Source organism: Periplaneta americana, chromosome 8, assembly GCF_040183065.1.
Source record: "Periplaneta americana isolate PAMFEO1 chromosome 8, P.americana_PAMFEO1_priV1, whole genome shotgun sequence".
In the NCBI taxonomy this organism is placed as follows: Eukaryota; Metazoa; Arthropoda; class Insecta; order Blattodea; family Blattidae; genus Periplaneta; species Periplaneta americana.
In genome coordinates, this window is record NC_091124.1 from 100,075,549 (window position 1) to 100,095,000 (window position 19,452).

The window sequence follows — 19,452 nt, forward strand, 5'->3', positions numbered from 1 at the left end:
TGGTCATGGCATAGGTGCGCCCCGAAGAAATCAGGTAGCAGAATGGACATGGCATAGTTGCGCCCCGAAGAAATCAGGTAGCAGAATGGTCATGGCATAGGTGCGCCCCGAAGAAATCAGGTAGCAGAATGGTCATGGCATAGTTGCTCCCCGAATAAATCAGGTAGCAGAATGATCATGGCATAGGTGCGCCCCGAAGAAATCAGGTAGCAGTATGGTCATGGCATAGGTGCGCCCCTAAGAAATCAGGTAGCAGAATGGACATGGCATAGTTGCGCCCCGAAGAAATCAGGTAGCAGAATGGTCATGGCATAGGTGCGCCCCGAAGAAATCAGGTAGCAGAATGGTCATGGCATAGGTGCGCCCCGAAGAAATCAGGTAGCAGAATGGACATGGCATAGTTGCTCCCCGAATAAATCAGGTAGCAGAATGGTCATGGCATAGGTGCGCCCCGAAGAAAACAGGTAGCAGAATGGACATGGCATAGTTGCGCCCCGAAGAAATCAGGTAGCAGAATGGTCATGGCATAGTTGCGCCCCGAAGAAATCAGGTAGCAGAATGGACATGGCATAGTTGCGCCCCGATGGGCAAAGTACACACGAAAGTGACCGTCATAAAATAAATAAATTATTTAAAAATATTATAGTGGTAAATTAACCTCACTATGCGCCACAGACGGTGTGAAAATCACTAATAAAATATCAAGATTGCTTAGGCCTCACATTCCAACGACTCACTCATTTGAATATGTTAGTTAATAAAATACTGCCAACTTCATGGTGTTCATTTTTACGGTAGGCTATCGATAATCACTGCATAAAAAGTAGGAAAATAGTTAATAAAGTACTGCCAACTTCATGGTGTTCATTTTTACGGTAGATTGTTAATCATCACTGCATAAACAGTAGAAAAACAGTTAATAAAGTACTGCCAACTGCATGATGTTCATTTTAACGGTATTGATAATGAATATTACATCGAATAAGAAATCAATAAGGCTGGTTGATTACGAGGCTCGAGTTTCCGTAATGTCTTTGTCTCTACCTATTTCATTGGGGCGCAACTATGCCATGCCCCTTTTCTCTACCTGATAGGAACGGGGCGCAACTATGCCCACAAAGCAGGGACCATTTTTTATCTGCTGCGTCTTACCTGACCGTGGGGCGCAACCATGCCCTGTCCATTCTTCGCTACATCTTCCAAGTAGATGTTGAACAGGTTAGGTGACAAAGGATATCCTTGTCTCACTTCCCTGACATTTCTTTTCCTATCTTGAGTTTTGTTCGTTGTATGATATAAAGATTACTGAATAGCTTCCTGTCTTTCCAATCCATAATCATTTTTTTCATGATCCCCATAAGTTTACTCCAATCCATTCTGTCAAAGCCTTTTTCCAGGACCACAAATAGGCCTACTACATACACTTCTTTATATTGCTTTAGGTACCTTTCTTAGATTTATTTAATTTTTATTAATTAATTGATATTATTGATTATTGGATAATTGATAATTGGATAATTGATGATAAATGTTTATAAATGTTCATAAATGATGACAAATGTTGATAAATGATGATAAATGTTGATAAATGATGATAAATGTTGATAAATGATTGTAAATGTTGATAAATGATGATAATTGATAAATGTTGGTAAATGTTGATAATTGATAAATGTTGGTAAATGATAATAATTGATAAATGATGATAATTGATAAATGTTGATAAATGATGGACATTGATAGAAGTTGATAAATAATGAAAATTGATAAATGTTGATAAATGATGAAAATTGATAAATATTGATAAATGTTGAAAATTGATAAAAATTAATAAATGTTGATAATTGATAACAAGTGAAAAATGTTTATAATTAATAAAAAATTGATAAATGATGATAATTGATAAAAATGGATAAACAATAAATAATTAATCTTTGTTTGTTCGTTTATTTATTTATTTATTTAACTAGCTAGCGAGTACAAATTAAAATTATAAAACAAAAATGTTTCTAGCCACTACTGTAAGAGCCAGGCTTGTGTACAAGTACGGTGTGGTCAGATCATTCGCAGCAATTCAAATGTATCTCTCGTACCTTATCCCTTACAGAAATAAATTGATCTTCTTCCAACTCTCCTTTATAAGAATATAAATGTCGATTCGTTGCTACTACTTGGGAACGCTGATATGGTGGTTAGGTCAATCAAAGAACTGTGTAACATGAATGGTAGAGGACACATAATAATGAGGAAACCTACTTATCTGTAGTTTTTGCAAATCATAAATATGACAATACATACCTGGGATCGAACTCGCGAACCTGTCAGAAGAATGGATCTGTCTGGGCTACAGAGGAGGTGTAGGTGTGTAGGTGTTGCGGGCGAGAACAAGGAGCGCGTACGCATCGAGTGCCCGCACTGAGCTTTATTAAGCTGCATGTCGATGTGAGAACGCAGCAGCTGCCGGAATTCAAATGAGATGGGGAAGTCACTCGCCCGCAGACTAAACGTGAGAGGCGTGCGGTCGTCCGGCAGGGCGCGTGTTTTTAATGTGGCTGCACGTAGCACGGGGTGCGCTTTCGTCTGACGTAACCACACGACTCAACCCCCAACTTACTGAGACCATCTACACAGTTTGCTACCTCACTGCTCTTCTGCTGTATAAATGACACAATGGACTCCCGTCGTCAATCGCTCATTTCACGCAGGTAGTTGTTTACGTTACGTAACGACTCCGAGAGTTGACAGTATTGCGGTATGGCGAACCGCCTGAGTGTCGTCTGCTCACGCTGGAGATCAGAGTTCACACCCACATGAGTCCCATTGAAATTAGAGTTACAGTAGATATGCGGGCCATGTATTGTGGGTCCCTATCACCACGGCATGGCGCGTCTTCAGGTTGCGGATGGAGGAGTCGGCCTCCAGATATTTATTTATTTATTTATTTATTTATTTATTTATTTATTTATTTATTTATTTATTTATTCTCGTGTAGTTAAGGCCATCAGGCCTTCTCTTCCACAACACCAGGAATACAAATACAAAAATAGAAATAAACAGAAAAAATACACTATATACAAAGTAAAGCTACACAAGAAATAGAGAGAGAGAAAAAACACTATAAACAACGTGAAGTCACACAAAAATATACACAGGTTGCAGTCACACAAACTTTAAATGAGTGATTAAGTATCATAATTAATTGTATCCTAATTAATTAACTAACATAAACAAGAAACTTGAAATTTTAATCTAGATTAAAAAAGAAAAAGAAAAAAAGAACACAAATCAATACTGCTAGCAATACCTAAAAACCATTAACTATGACGAAATTTTCAAATTTCATTTTTAATTGTGATAAAGTCCAGCAGTCCCTGACGTCATTAGGTAATGAATTCCAGAGGCGAGGTATTTCTACAGTATATGAAAATGAGTATAAAGACGTTCTATGATGAGGGATAGAAAGAAGTGCTTGATGTCGGTTTCGAAGAGTTATAAGAAATTGAAAGCGCGATAACAGATAATTCGGAGTAGAAGTATGCATGATTAGGCCTATAAACAGAAGAGACAGTGAATGTATTGTTCTTCGTTCGTTCAGACGCACCCATGAAAGTAACTGGAGGGAAGGTGTTATATGGTCAAATTTAAGAGTATTGCAGATGAATCGTATGCACACGTATCGTATATGGAGGGTAGCTGCGAATATATTGAATAAACAGTCGTGGACAGCCGATAAGGAGTGGTCTTCCAGCTTGCGGGTTGGTCGAAGGGCTAATAACCCATGACCGTAAAAAAACAGCTTGTTACGAATCCATACAGTAAGCCTAGGAATGGGACTGATTCTCTGGCACGACCACAGCAAAGAGGAGGATAATATTAAAATGGATTTGAGGGAGGTGGGATATGATCCTAGAGACTGGATTAATCTTGTACAGGATAGGGACCGATGGCGGGCTTATGTGAGGCCGGAAATGAACCTGCGGGTTCCTTAAAAGCCATTTGTAAGTACGTTTGTAAGTAAGCAGATATACAGGGTGATTCACGAGGATTTACCGTCCTTTGCGGAACTTATTTCCGAAGACATTTTGAGCAAAAATTGTCATATAAACATAGTTCCTATTCTCAATATTTTCAGAGTTACACTAAATTAAAGTTGTTTGTAAACTACGTTTTTTTTTTAGTTTGAAGTTAAAAGAATAATACAAATAGAGAATGAACCATTCAGAAGTATCATTTCTTTAATTGGAAAGTATTATGAAGCTAAAAATGTGCTGTGAACTCCTTAGTTGCTTCGTACAGATATCTTTTTCTATTTTTAATTAAATAAATTACAATATTCTTAGCCACATCACAACAGTTACTACAAATCACACCACTTCCACCGACTTAATTATTTGCAGTTCAATTTTTGCATCCTAATTTACAGTCTTGAGAGTTTACAACACATTTTTAAAAATGTCGCCGCCCGCTTGAGTATAATTGGCCGCACGCTTGTGAACGGCACTCGTCGCTCTACGTAACTGCATACGGCTATCTTTGTTTTCCGTAGCGCTCACGCTGGCTGACTGCACGCTGACCAAGATCACGCGTTCACAGCAATGCGTTCCAATAACGAAACGTAACTCTGTCAATATTGAGAATAGGACTCATGTTTATATTACATTTTTTGCTCAAAATGTCTTCGGAAATAAGCTCCGTAAAGGACGGTAGGCCTAAATCGTGAATCATCCAGCAGAATGTATATGAAGCAGATTTTTTCGAGTTACTTATGATTTATCAGCCAAAATACTACTGCTTCTCCAATCATAATTTACATCCTTGTGAAACTAATGCACATCCACCACTGGCAATGCTATGACGACAAAATTATATGGAGTTGGAACGCATTACTCCTGCGTTAGACAGAGATGCCTGGATCAATAATGGAAGTCAAGGTACCTACTCGCCGTTGAATAAAACATTATTTGCACGACAGTGAAGGAGGAATAAAGGTACGATTGTGACAGAAAAAGACTTAATTTCAATTCTCCTGTCATCTTCCAGACGTTTCGATAATCACAACCATCCCTTCGTTGAAGCAGAATATAACGGTAAATTACTGTATTCATGATATTCTCAAAACTACGTCTCCAAGATAAAAGTACCAGGTGGTAGGATAGCACATGAAGTTAGTCTATCCGACGGTCAGTTATTCAATCATTATGATTGAGTGAATCACTCGTCCGATTAATGAATCTCTCAATGAGTAAACGAAGGCATGAGTAGCTACAAAGAATAGACACTCTACGTAGATCGAGATTGGGTGGGTGAGTTAGTAATTCAGTCAGTAATGAATAAGGAAATAAATAGTGAATACCGTACTATAAATTGTTTAAATATTCCTCTTTTTATTATGTATTCATTCATTCATTCGTTCATTCATTCCATTCATTCACTCATTCAAACAGTCATTGATTGATTGATTGATTGGTTGATTGATTGATTCATTCATACATTCATTCACAAATTCAATCATTCGTTGATACATTAATTCATTCATTGTCATTCATTCGTTTAGCCATCCATCAATTCATCCACCTTTGAAAAACACTGTCGTTAATAACAGAATAGTGCTAGTATTAAACATTATTTAACACTTATTTACTGTAAGATACTTTGAGTTTAGTTATATGTTAAATATATAATTGGTTATTAATGTAGAAAAATTCGCTTAGGCGCCGGGGATCAAACCCGAGACTCCCAGTTCTACGCACTGGTCACTCTAACCACTGAACTACGACGAGGCTAATTTCCAGCACCGGATCGAATCTTTCTCCTTTGGTATTTTCCAATAATGGCCTTACTCCACGTTCGACATAATTATATTGACGAGCGCGCTGTTTGGCCAATGATCTATGTAAACATTAATTTTTTGGTCCCACAGAATTATCTGGTATAGTTATCATTGGTTATTAATGGAGAAACATTTGCTCCGGCGCCGGGGTTCAAACCCGGGACCATAACACCGGCTCGAATTTTTCTCATTTAGCATTTTCCCTTCATTCGGTGATGAGGATTGAGCCTCGGCGTAGCTCAGTAATTAGAGAGCCCAGTGCGTAGAATTGGAGGTCTCGGGTTCGATCCCCGGCGCCGGAGCAAATTTTTCTCCATTAATAACCAATGGTAACTGTAACAGACAATTATGTAGGACCAAGAAATTAACCTATATGTTAATTATATAATGTTATTAAGTCTGGGATTTTACGATAAGTACTTATTTTATCCTTAAGGACTAAAATTACCTGTGATTGAGATTTTGGTCGATATATAGGCTACATCTATTATCTGACAGTATATCTCACTTGACGACAGGTGTCAGAGGAACAACAATTTGTTTGCATATTTGTGAAGTCTGATTAATGTAATATGTAACGATATATGTAACGGAAGTGGAAAGGAACTGGCCACCCTACTCCATTATCTCCTGGCTAAGTTTCGTCATGAGTTATGTCTTATTGATGTCACTTATGAGGTTGAAACAGTCTTCGGACACTTGACTAAACAACAAGGACTAAGAGAAAAATTTTAAAATTCTATTCAACTTTTACATTCACGTATTGGGATATTTTTTGTAATTCCTGCTGTACACACAGCATTTTTGGGTCTATTTTTTGGTTTTTTTTTATCCAAGTTCCTTATTAAACACTATATAATACACTACTGTCTGTGAAAATTGCAACACCATGAAGGAATCATGAGAACTGAATTAATTTTATTTCACATATTACTAATATTGATGTACACAAATGATTACCATTTCAGACCAATACATATGGATACACATGAGTACATCAATATTTTGTGAAACCTCCACGAGCTGCAATCAGAGCTGCTATACGTCATGGCATTGAAACAAAGAGGCCTGCCAGGCTGCTTGTATTCGTGCCCACAGTTCATTGCAGCTGGCTGCTGGAGGTTGTTGACGGACTACTTGTCTAGCAACGATATCCCATACATGATCAATAGGGACATTTCTGGCGAATAGTCAGGCGACTGAAGAAGCTGAATGTTCTGTGCAATGAAGAGAGCTTGAACATTCCTGGCAACATGTGGTGGGCATTGTCTTGCTAGAATATTGCGTCAGGAGTGCGCTGAAGGAAGGGTATGACTTCTACCTCTACAACGTCCTCGATGTACAGGTTGCTGTTGGGTATACCCTCAATACGTGGCAGCCGAGATCGTGAATGATACCCAATGCTACCCCATCACGCCTGGTGTTCAGCGAGTATGACGCTCGATAATGCAGTCTGGATGATACCGCTGACCGTGATATCGTCTAATGCGTAGGCATACGACCATCATTGTAGTCCAAGTGGAAACGGGATTCGTCCGAAAACACCACGTGTTGCCAATCTCCACGCAACTCTGTGTGTTCACGAGCCCCTTGTAGCCTGAGACGTCGATGAACTATAGTCAAGGGAATCTGCCGCAATGGAGTGCATGCAACCAGCCCTCTGCGAAGCAGCCATCGTCGAACAGTGAAAGCAGACAATGCTACACCTGTTACAGTGCTCCACCGTTGTGCTAACACATGTGATGAAGCTGAACGATCTGTAACTACCATGCGGACGAGATATCTGTTATCCCGTGGTGTTGTCACAGATTGTGATCCAATGCCGGATTTTCGATGTGTACGATTCTCTTCGGTCCACTGCTCCCACACTCGCATCAATGTAGTGGCATGATGTCCCACACGAGCAGCAATATCGGGGTACGAAAATTCACCTTCACGCAGGCCAATCATTCGTCCCTGTTATAACTCTGTTGTTTGTTTATTCCGCTCCCTTTTAGCACGATGAGGCATAGTGACTCTTAGAGAAAGGTTTACTGCCTGTTGACTCTAATACACTGTTCGTCTGACTCCACAACAGCCCTCTATTTATGCGCCTACCACGACAATTCAGAGGATACTGCTGGGTTCAGGGATGCAAAATCATTTTGAAATTCTAATCACTTGCTTGTGATGCCCTCATTATATTTGGTATAATTTTCATATGCCTATCTACGTTCCTTCATGGTGTTGCATTTCTTACAGACGGTAGTGTATTAATGAGGTTTTTTTATACACGTATTTAAGCTTACAACCGTTTCTTTAATTTAAATGTCCTATAGTTGAGTGAATTTTTTTATTACAATTATTTCACTTCTACAAAATTTTAGGAACACTGTGTTAGAGAAATAAGCGTCAATGTTACATACATGTGTTGTTTAGTCAACAGTCCGAAGACAGATCTAACCTCACAAGTGATATTAAGAAGACATCACTTATGAGGCAACTAAGCCAGGAGATAATGGGGTAGGATGGCCAGTTCCTTTCCCCCTCCATTGCATACATCGCTGACCAGTAACATTACATTTATCAGAATTCAGACGTATACAGGCAATTGTTCTTCCTCCGACACTTATCATGAAGTGAGATGTACTGCCTCATAATAGAGGTACATATCATCCAGAACCTCAGTCAGAGGATATGTTACATAGGTGATTGATAAAATCAATACCAATTTAAAATTTTTTTGCAACTTTTTATTACTAATCTATTGATTATTTTCAGAGTATTTTTTCTTTATAAGCGCGTAGGTGAATAGAACAAAAACATTTTTACCTCGAAATACAGGTTCCGGCATTTGGTTCTGACGAGTTTCAACATGCTGTTGTAATGGGACTATATGGTTTAAAAATTAAAAAATAACACAGTATGTAGCTTAAATAATGCAATTTATTGGAATGCTTTCATTTATTGAAAATTACACATTTCAATTGATCCCCTTGGTATCTTATAACCTGTTGTAATCTCTCACAAAAATTGTTCATGACTAAGCTTAGTATTTCAGCTACGTCTAAGCTGGAATACAGTTGTCTACTCTCATACTGTACCTGACGTCACAGCCCAGGGATACGTCCCGTCTGATACAACATAGAACCGCATCTTACTCACGCTCACTCTAGTTTGTGTTGAAGCCGGAACACGGTCATAGTGAGTGCTTTAAACCAGTGAAATGCAAAAGTCGTATTATTTACTTAACGTAACATTTGTATTTGTGACGAGGTAAAATGCCAAAGACAAAAAGTTCGAAGTATGAAAGGTTGGAGGATTTAATTCAGGAGTTCGGAGCCAATAATAATTTACATTACATGTAAGTTGTGCAAAGCAGATATAAAAGTTACAAGAAAACAGTGCGTTGAAAGACACTGCAATACAAAAAGGCATAGAAATATGGTTGAACGTAACTCAAAACAAGCAGTAGGCCTACCATCAAACTCAGAGAGAGTACTATAAGAAATCCATGTTTTGCAGGGATCTATGTGCCATGATGGTCAATTCCAATATACCGCTTAATAAATTGAATAATAAACACTTTAGAGAATTTATAGAAAAGTACACGAAGGAACATATTCCAAGTGAACCCCAACTCCGTCAGCAGTTTGTACCCATACTTCATGAAGAAAAAATGTTTGTCACGCTGGTAGACTCTTGCCAACTTCGGGCTGTTACATTATGAAGTCAGTAGTTGCTCTACTTTTATTTCAGGTTGGATATACTCTACGAACATGCAGTAAGAACATGTTTGTCTGTCTCTTTCTCTGCTGCATCATCTGGGTTGCACCTACTATATTTACCTGCAACTTGAGTCTTTTGGTAGCAGGAATACTAAGCTTATTCATGACACTTTATCTCCAAACCGAGAAATTATGCGTCCTGAGAAGAAATTTCTCAGCAATCGCAGTGTGTCTCTGGCAGTATTGACCGTAGCCCCATCTTGTTGAAACCACATGTCAGCCCTGTTTAGTGCGCCTCTAAATGTCTAACATCTGTCGATACCGTTCACCATTCACCGTAACAGCCCTCTCATTTCCATCTTCGAAAAAATAGGGACCAATTATGACTGCAGCAGAAACAGCACACCATACGGTCACCTTTTCACAATGTAATGGCCGTTATTCATGCAGTGCCATAGGATTTGTATGACTCTAGTATCTGAAATTTTGCTTGTTTATTTATTTATTTATTTATTTATTTATTTATTTATTTATTTATTTATTTATTTATTTATTTATTTATTTATTTATTTATTTATTTATTTATTTATTTATTTAATTATTCGAATGACAGGTACATAGATAACTTATCTTTGACCTAAACACGACCTCAAGATTAAAACAATTAACTTAATACAACTTAAAATAAATCTAATGGAGGAACTAAACAAAATCCTTAAATAACTAAAAACTAAGAACTAAACAGAGGCATGAGGCTTCTCGCTTCCCAGTATCTGGCACATTCTGTCAGTGATTTTAAAGCTGGGCAGCGTTGGAGATGATCCCTATTCATTGCGAAATTTTGCTTGTTGACGAAGACATTTAAGCGAAAATGTGCCTCATCTGACATAAACAAATTATTCAACACATTATCATTTTCTTGAAGAATGGCATCAAATTCCATTGCAAAATGAAGTCGAGACCGTAGTTCCTCGAAGGAATCCTACCGTGTTTCTGAACACTGAACTCACTGCGAAATCGAGGTTGTGTTTGAATAACGGATTTACTTTAAATACCAAGGAGATCATTTGAAATGTGTAATTTTGGGAAAATGAAGACATTCTAATAAATTGCATTATTCAGGTTACATACTGTATTATTTTTTAATTTTTATACCTTACAGTCCCTTCACAACAGCATGTTGAAACTCGTCAAAACCAAATGCCGGACCCTGTATAATAGAAGCATTACTTAGCAACGAGGAAGTATTACTATACGTTTTGCCATAAATTATCATAAGAAAATAATGGTTAACGAAAAATTTCCTTTCGACAAAATATAGGCCTTTATTAGGAATAACTCTTTCGAGAAATTGATTTCTAAAACATTCAGAATTCGGAAAACAGAATGATAAATGAAAGCGTGTTCGGAAATTGGTCGAGAACGGCTTCAATGATTTCATTATCCGTATCGTATCGAAATCTTGAAAGACAACTACCCCTTTTCCCCTAGCTATACCTTCATTCTTATAACTTAACACTCTTCAAATTAAGGTTCTCCTACAAATGCAGTACTATTTATAGCTAACTGTTTGATTAGTATCTTACATCAAGAGGTAATTAAAAATGAATATATTAAACAAACTACATATGTAATTTATGCTATAACATCGGATATTTTCAACGCTTAAAAGTATTACAAGATATATCTAATATACTTAAATGAAATATTTTTTCTTTCAATTTCCCTCTATTACTAAAAATTATTCTCACTTAGTTCACTACGCACTCCAGTTCAATCAGATTTTATGAGCATCAGCTATGAAATGAGTTGCGTGACGATTGTGCTGTCTGGCTAAACCGGTCCCCAACATCCGCCACACTATGAATTTCTCTCCATCCATCATATATTCTGTTGGTAGTCTGCCTTATCTCACAGACATACATGAGTCGTCATGTCAACGTCAGCAAGCTACAATCTGGAAGGTTTCGGTGCCTCTTATACAGATCTGAGTGATTTAGTATTTACCACTACTGCCATTTATCAAACTTGGGATCGCGAGGAAAAACCTACCGTTGTAGACGATACTGCAGAAACTCTACCAACCAATGTCGCCTCTTCCAAATACAAAATTATGGAATTGTAGCATAAAAATTATGGATTTGTCACAAAATCATTGCATACATACATTAATAATAATACTGTCATACTATCAAACTTTACACAGTACTAAATAAACTTGCAATCGCTTCTCGCACAGCAGAAGCACTAGCAGCACTGAGAACAGACGATTGTAATTAAATGATTAGTAAACAATGATGCAAGCATAATACTGATTGGAGAAGAATGTGGGCTCTCCCCTAAGAATTTTTACGGAAATGGGGACAGATTTAAAACGATTAGGTATCTATAGTGTAGACCTACCAACAGAATAGAATAAACTTAAATGTGTGTCATTAATGTGCTAATTTCTTCCCAGGGAATGTAAATTGGAATGAATTTAGAAGAATGATATGACTAAAGAAAATTATCGCTTTATCCTGTGTTATCGCACATCACATATGGATACTAAATATCGCATAACACGGTAATTTATCGCATGGTTGCCAACGCTGGAGCCACCAGTTCCTGCTATCAGAATCAATGTTGACAAAATTTATCTCGATCTTTCCTACATTCAGATGATTATCTGAAATATAGATGACATAAGCCAGTCATGTCAACTGATGCCCATATGGGCAAGCGCGCGCTTTAGAGCCCAGGAGATCCTGAGCGCTTTACAGCGGAAAGAAAAGAGACAGACGAGAGAGGTATATATATATATACCGCTTGGTTGATCTATGTACAGGGATGGCAGGCACTGATTCAATAGATATAGGGAAGAGAACTTATTAAAACTATATCCATGTTAATTTTTATATTTGTCTGAGAAGTATAAGTGTATTATAAGAATTTAAGTTTCAAATTTAATGCTCATTTTTCACGAGTTTCCCATTTAGTCAACAGCAGTATTTTCTCAACTTTTTACACAAAGGTGAAATTTTCAGATATGTTTATTTCGTAGCCTTACAGGTGCTGAAACAATGTTTTCGTAAATCTACTATATCGTAAATATGTATTACTGAAGATAGGCATTGAAAATTTTGAAAATATTCGCAAGGAAATTGTTTGCAAGAAAATGAATTAACAAAGGAACTACTGTTACATCATAAACAAAGATATGTGCCCATGTGTTGTAGAAACCTCAGCTCCGTAGCTTCAGCAGATTTCGAGAAAATAATTTAATAATCTGATGATAGGAAGTGGCCCACCAATATCACCTTAAAAGCATAATGCAATAAGGGTTTTGTTATGTAATATTAGTTACAGTTGAAACTTACACCTAGGGAACTTTGCTTTGTACTGTAATATTGTTTTGATTAGTTTATTGATTACTTTTATAAGTCTAAAGATACCATCAATATCAATTCCAACTTACCATGTCATACTCAGACTCTTTCTTTGGGATATCACTTTCTTTATGAATGATGTTTCATTCACTTAACATAGTATAGTTTTACTACTATGAAATTTATGTGAATATTCCTTCGTAACTCTTTATTATGTTATTAACTGTAATATTAAGAAACTGGTGTAGTACTTTGTTTTACAGACAATATAACTTAGCTAATATCAAAGAGCAAAGAGCCACACAAAATAACGAATAAAAGTTCACGTTCTGTTTGAAATTTGTACACCACTGTTTTCTTAATCCAACAGGTCCTTATTCATATACATAATCCTTGCTCTTTCCATACCTAGCGCTTGATGCCCGCGCACGACGTCAAGGTCAGAAAAATGCGCTTGCTTTGACATCGCTGACATAAGCGATTCTTGCATTTGACTGTCTTTTGATGAAACTGCGTACAGTACAGTACATGTACATGTACAAATTGAAAAAGAATAGGAATTAAGTCGAGGCAGTAGTTGCAGTGTCAATACTCGGCATTAGATGTCACACACTGAACTTTTTACTGAGCAATTATATGATTCTACAAAGCTGGCGCCAATGCCAGATCTTCAATGTAACATGAAATAAAAAAGTCAGTCCACACCTGTGGAGTAACGGTCAGCGCGTCTGGCCGCGAAACCAGGTGGCCCGGGTTCGATTCCCGGTCGGTGCAAGTTGAGGTTTTTCCGGGGTTTTCCCTCAACCCAATATGAGCAAATGCTGGGTAACTTTCGGTGCTGGACCCCGTACTCATTTCACCGGCATTATCACCTTCATCTCATTCAGACGCTAAATAACCTAAAGCGTCGTAAAATAACCTACCGTACAAAAATAAAAAGTCAATGAGTAATAATAATAATAATAATAATAATAATAATAATAATAATAATAATAATATAGGCCGAGTAATTTAATTGCAAAGTTGACATGACAATGTAACAGAAATTGATCAACGGTGTAATGAACATGTCAAGAAAATTCCCCCCATATTCCTTTGTCACGACACATCTCATAATGTCACGACTCAGCCTTATGAGAAGACGTCAGCTGTTTGAGTGGCTGATATAACTAACCCGAACATCGTTTGTAACAGCTTTCACATAAAAAAATTCTCCCTATATTCCTTTGTCACTACGATCTCATTACGTCACTACTCAGCCTTATGAGAAGACGTCAGCCGTTTGAGTGTCTCATATACTAAGCACGATATTGTTTGTAATATCTCTCACGTAAAAAATTCTTCCCATATTCCTTTGTCACCACATATCACATAACGTCACTACTCAGCCTTATGAGATGAAGTCAACTGTTTGAGTGTCTCATATACTAAGCACGACGTCGTTTGTAACAGCTCTCACGTAAAAAATTCTCCCCATATTCCTTTGTCACCACAGATCTCATAACGTCACTGTTCAGCCTTATGAGAAGACGTCAGCTGTTTGAGTCTCTCATATACTAAACAAGACGTCGTTTGTAATAGCTCTCACGTAATAGTATATTACGATAGAAGGTTTGGAAGTGATTTTTACAAAATCGAGAAAAAGTTTGAAAAAGGAGCAGAGCAGGTTTTTTAATTCCCGAGATTTTGTAATGCACTTCACAAATGTGTAATGTACGGCATATTTTGCACGATCATATTTTTAAAATTTCAAATACAATAATATTTTGTATCAAAAATTTAGAGCAATATTAGACTATTCCAAAACCTTCGCAAAAGTATACTGTACTGGTAACTAAGTAACAATAAGTGCACTGTAATGAGTCTGCTTCAGTAGACCTGTAGTTTTTTGTTATTAAGAATGGTTTCCCTAGTAACAAGTTTCTGTATAAAAATTCTAACTTTGCAATAACAATAGCTGTAATTACAACAAAAAACACGATCGTACATAAAAGTTCTCCCCCTTATTCCTTTTGTCACCACAGATCTCATAACGTCACTACTCAGCCCAATAAGAAGACGTCAGCTGTTTCAGTCTCTCATATATTAAGCAAGACGTCGTTTGTAATAGCTCTCACATAAAAAAAATTCTTCTTGCAATCATTTATAGTGAGAAGCAGTGAAATAAGAATCCTTTGATGGAACAGGTCATGAAAAATCTCGAATCTAATGCGATTCATCACATGTATGGCAGCGATGTGCTCGCGGAGTAACTGATGGTCTCTGAAATTGAGACGGTCCATGCAAGTCGATCTGTCGCTCTGTGACAGATTTATTGCGCTTAAATCTCGACGTCACCAGTCTTCTGCAGAAAGCGGGACAGTAACGTCACAATGGCTGTACCAAGCAGGAGTGCGTTATACGGGTATATCGCACACAGAGTTATTTCGCGAAGGGCCTTGTACATTTCCCTAAGGAACCGACCTTTATGTGTTACTGACACAATTATTATCTCACCCGCTCATTGCCTTAATAGACAGACTGATCGATTCAGTGGCTGAATATTCATTATGCTTAGGTGTCGGTGTTTTAGTGTTTAAAAATAAATTTTGGCACATATAATAGGGTCCATAGTAAATTAAATAAATTAAATACATTTATAATATTTTTTTAAGTTCATTAAAATTGAGCAGAATTACCTGTTAAAATGACGATATTTTATTAACTTATAGGAAGAATTGTACATTTTGAGCATACCAATAAATCATACTAGAAAGAAGTTCCAGCAATCTCGTACATTGTTTTATGCACTGTGTAATGTCGTTAATCATTAATGATATGTAAGTGAACGTTATTGAACTGCATGCATTGTATTCTTCACCTGACATAATTAGGAACATTAAATCCAGACGTTTGAGATGGGCAGGACATGTAGCACGTATGGGCGAATCCAGAAATGCATATTCAGAGTGTTTTCGAGGTGGTGTTACAAACTTTCAGGGATGATGGCGAAGGGCACATGTATCAATTTCGGATAGGAACCCTGGTATGGAAATAGCCGAGATGAAAGTTACAAGCAATAGTAGTTCTGTGGAAATAAATAATTTTATTCCTCTGTACACCTTATTTATGTGTATTTATCTGTACATCTTACACATACTGTATTCATCTGACGTTGTTTACGTTGTCTACTTACTGTATTCCATTCAGTGCGCTGTCTGAGGGATGGGGACAGGAAACTACACTAAAACAATGCAGATAGCGTAATGTGTAACGGACATGGTCGGTCCTGATATGCACGTCTGTAGACAGCAATGTATGTGTACAAGTTGCAGTGTTCAGTCGATCAGTCCTAGTGAAATGGAGGAGTACACGAGGGCGGAATAAGCAGACCTGATTTTCGAATACGTATGAGCCAAGGGGAACAGTAGACAAGATCGCAGATTATATCGGGACAAGTACCCACGTAGGAGACATCCGGCCCATTCTATTTTTCCACGACTGTTCCAAAAGTTAAGGGAAGGAGGGCACGTGGTGCCAAATTACAATTTCATTTCCACACAACTATTTATATAACTTTCAATTCAGTCATTTCCGGACCATGGTTCCTTATCTCAAATTGATACATGTGCCCTTCCCCATCATCCCTGAAAGTTTGTAACACCACCTCGGAAACATCCTGTAGAGTGTTAGGAGCCCGGAGGGGAAAAGATCTTTGGGGAGGCCGAGACATAGATGGGAGGATAATATTAAAATGGATTTGAGGGATGTGGGATATGATGATAGAGACTGAATTAATCTTGCATGGGATAGGTACCGATGGCGGGCTTATGTGAGGGCGGCAATGAACCTGCGGGTTCCTCGAAAGCTATTTGTATGTAAGTAAGTAAGTAAGTAAGTAATGTGAATGTTGTTATTATTTCTTTGCGTCTTGAAAAATGCTTGAAACAGATTTTTCACATGACACTTGTCTTATTTCGTTTATGGTAACTTCATTCCACGTACGTTCGACGAATTATGAAATAATAATAATAATAATAATAATAATAATAATAATAATAATAATAATGAATGTGCATAAATACGTAAGATTTAGAAATGCTGTCAAAATTCTCTGTATTTCTCGACCTTACATAGTAGCAGAGACGATAAGATGCAACATTATTAAAAGACAATCACAGGGTAATTAATGTAGTTCGCTCAGCACTCACCGTCTCCTTTGTGCGCTCGAGTCGCTGTCCGTCTAACTTCCACGTGATGCTGGCGGGCGGTCTGGACCCCGACGACTGGCACAGCAGGTCGTACCTCCTCCCCGCTGACAAGGGCTGGCTAGCCCCCAATATTCGCACGTCTAGAGGCATGACTGTAACAGGTGACGTCACTCATAACCAGCGTGAAGTAAACAAGACTAGGGGATGGATTGGATCATTACGCAAACAAGTGACTGTTAAAGAGAATATAGGGAAACAGTGCAAAACAGAACGATCTCCAAGTAAGGAAGAGAAACTAGATTTTTCCATAACCTATTTAAATTTTTAATGTTTCTTAGACTTCAATTAGACAAGACATCTTTGTGAACTGCATACCATACAAATGCATAGTCTGAGATATAACTAACTGTATATAACGAAATCTTGGAGTAAAATACTGCAGACCAGCGGTCATCAGCACAGTGCACTCTCGAGCTAGCGTCTCTTACCTCCAGATAAGACATTGTACTATCGTGCATCAGTGGCTCATGGCCTCTACCTCTCCTTTCTGCACGAGGGTGCATATTTCGATGCACTGCTTACCCGTTACCCATTTCAGCGAGTGCTGACACCACTGCGTGTAGATTATGTACTTGAAGTAACAGTATTCAAATTACTATGCCTACCAAACAATTAACATAAAGGATAAAGTAACAAATTACAGATTGTTTAGCAACTTTCCGATGTTAAAATAAGACGATTTTGTGGTAACAAATTGAACGAAGGGAAAAAGATTTGAGGCCATTTGGAAATTCTATTCTGGAGACCGCAGAGTTCTCAAATGCCTATTCTATCTGTAAGAACACAAATTAATTTCTTAGGTGATTCTTTCGACTGAAATTAACGAAACAGATTTTGCCTATGGAACTAGAGATCCACAATATGGCGAGTAAGATTATATGCAAACGATTTTTTTTTTTTTTTTACAAATTTAAGATTTCTGACAATACTACCACACCATGATCTGAAAAAATAGTATTGATAAATGAGGAAAAGTGTGATTAATAATGTACAGTATAAATTAATCTTTAAGCTTTTCATCCATGTTCAGAATATTTCATAGATTGAAATTCTGAGCTTTCTTGATCTCCTAACTAAATAATCATATAACAAGAATGTAGTGAATGTAATCAGAACAACGGGGAATCTACATAGAAAAAAAACATCCCATTGAAAGCAGACAAACATCCGTATCCTACGTGGAATTCGAACCCATGTCTGTAACTTTCATGTAACAGAGCATTAGCCTTTGAGTTGTAAAACTGCGGTAGATTACCATAGAATACGAAATGGCAGTATAGATAGAATTAAGCAGTTTTCCTAGCAGGATTCCGATACACCAAGGTTATGCTAGTTGCATATACAACAGGCAATGTTTTCTTACTTAACTGACGACACACTAATTTGCAAGTAAAGTTCATAAATAGTGGGACAGAATGAAACTGCAGTATCGTTAACTCTTCATTATGTAAATAGACATATTTAAATTATATCTTAAACATGTTACGTCAATATACGGCAGAATTACGATTTTTATGTTCCTATTAGAATAGTAGATACAAAACATTGCAATTATGGAGGCAGATGCCATTTTTTTGCATGTAGAGTGCTGCAGAAGAGCTTTTAGAACCGGTTTGTATTCGATCGGTCGGAGAACAACCGGCGAGGTTGAACATCCGACCGAATATCCGATTTTCAAGCAGTTGCCCTTAATGTTTTGCAGGTCGACAGAATACTAGGCGCACTTCACCATACAAGAATATTCTGATGACATTTTCTGACTACACAAATGGAGTAACAATTGAAAGACATTTACTTTTCCGAATTAAAAAAAAAGTGTTAGCGCGAAATAGGCCTATAATTGATTGTATACTTAGGTACATGTTTCTTTATAACTAATATATAAATCACTAATGAACACCGGTAATAACAAAGGAAATAAGCGTAATGCATATATAAAATCTGACATGTAAACATATTCAAGAATAAAAATTACTTACAAAATAGAAGAGACAAATTAAAATTAAATATGATCTTTTCTGATAAATTTTGCTTCCATACGTCTATAAGTAAAAGAAAAGAATTGATGCTGTCGTACATATGAACTATATTTTGTATTATGCCCTGAAGCTATCGATTTAATTTGATGAAGTGTTCTGAAATTTCGGCAAGGAATGACAAATCTAGCAGCCAATTTTAGTTTCCAAACTAGGAGTTTCTATGTCCTATTAAGAGTTCATTATTATTTATTAAGATAATGAAATCCTATGCCAGCGAATATATTTCAAACATGGACGACAATTGTCGATACTTTACAG

The 19,452-nt window shown here is 37.2% G+C and overlaps 1 protein-coding gene across 1 annotated transcript in view; it reads right to left on the reverse strand.

Moving 5' to 3' along the window:
* Positions 1-19,452, reverse strand: part of side-VII (sidestep VII) — a 1,274,787-nt gene that overhangs the window by 638,282 nt on the left and 617,053 nt on the right. The window contains exon 4 of the mRNA XM_069832114.1: positions 17,096-17,247. Coding sequence (XP_069688215.1) covers positions 17,096-17,247 — 152 coding nt within the window. The remainder of the gene's footprint in view (positions 1-17,095; positions 17,248-19,452) is intronic.